The 996-nt window shown below is 66.7% G+C and overlaps 2 protein-coding genes across 2 annotated transcripts in view; one reads left to right on the forward strand and one right to left on the reverse strand.

Annotated features, from left to right (window-relative positions):
* The window catches only part of LOC118451911 (prostate androgen-regulated mucin-like protein 1 homolog), a 22,224-nt gene extending 21,926 nt beyond the window's left edge, over positions 1 to 298 (reverse strand). The window contains exon 1 of the mRNA XM_035890715.1: positions 236 to 298. Within this exon, the coding sequence (XP_035746608.1) occupies positions 236 to 298 (63 nt within the window). The remainder of the gene's footprint in view (positions 1 to 235) is intronic.
* Positions 299 to 691: 393 nt separating this feature from the next.
* Positions 692 to 996, forward strand: part of LOC104122974 (probetacellulin-like) — a gene marked incomplete at its 3' end in the record, with an annotated part of 905 nt that continues 600 nt past the window's right edge. Inside the window, exons 1-2 of the mRNA XM_009635165.1 lie at positions 692 to 734; positions 842 to 959. Coding sequence (XP_009633460.1) covers positions 692 to 734; positions 842 to 959 — 161 coding nt within the window. The remainder of the gene's footprint in view (positions 735 to 841; positions 960 to 996) is intronic.

Raw genomic sequence — 996 nt, forward strand, 5'->3', positions numbered from 1 at the left:
TCTCTTTGGGAGGCCTCGACGTGGCCGAGCTACAAAGTGTACCCACTCGGGATGGAAAACCCCCCCTGCCTCAGTGTGACACCCCCACGGAAGCCACCCAGCAGCCTGCCCCCTCAGGCAGGACCTGTCCCCAGCTCCCCTTGGGTGCCACCACAGCGGGGTGAATCCCTGGGGAGGGCTGGGCTGGGAGCAGGGCCCTGCTGAGTCAGTGCTGGTATGCCAGCGATCTGGTTACCGCCGCCGTGACGTGCCGGGGCTGAGCCAGCCCTCGGCTTCGTCCCGTGGCCACGGCAAGCATGGTCGCCCCTTTCTGAGCTGAGTTCGTGCCGGGCATCCCATGGTGCAGCAGTGAGGGATGTTGCAATGGGGCTTCGGCTTTTGCACACTGGAAGCAGTGGGGCTTCAGTAGGTGCTGCACGGCAGCGCTGCTGCCTCCTCGCTCCCATGGTGCAGGTTTTCAGTCGCCCCGGAACCCAGGCTCTTCAAAAAGGGCAGAGCAGCGTGCTGGACCCCCCCCAGGGATCCCTCCCTGCATCTGCCCTGGGCAAAGATGCTGCTGGCTGCCTGCAGGCAGGGCCGTGCCCCCCAAAAACCGTCCCGCTGGCTCCCGCGCCCTGTGCCGTGGGGCGTTGGTGGGTGGAGGAGGCAGGCGGGGACCGGCTTTCCCTTTTCGTTGCCCCTGGGGAACGAGATGGGAAGCGGCCAGGGCCAGCACGCCACGGCCAAGGACACACGTGCCGGCGGCTCTTTCCAGCTGGCCGGGCTCAGACCTGCCACCCCTGGGCAGAACCGTAACCCCCGGGGTGGGGGTGGGATTTTTTTTTGTCCTTGTCACCTCCAGGGAACGTGACGCAGCTGAGGCGGCAGGGTCACTTCTCCAGGTGCCCGGAGGAGTACGAGCACTACTGCGTCAAAGGGAGATGCCGCTTCCTCGTGGCCGAAAAGGCGCCGGCTTGCGTGTAAGGCACCACCGGCGGGGGTGGGGCAGGAGGGCGG

Source organism: Egretta garzetta, unplaced genomic scaffold, assembly GCF_000687185.1.
Source record: "Egretta garzetta isolate BGI_Z169 unplaced genomic scaffold, ASM68718v1 scaffold1663, whole genome shotgun sequence".
Taxonomy (NCBI): Eukaryota; Metazoa; Chordata; class Aves; order Pelecaniformes; family Ardeidae; genus Egretta; species Egretta garzetta.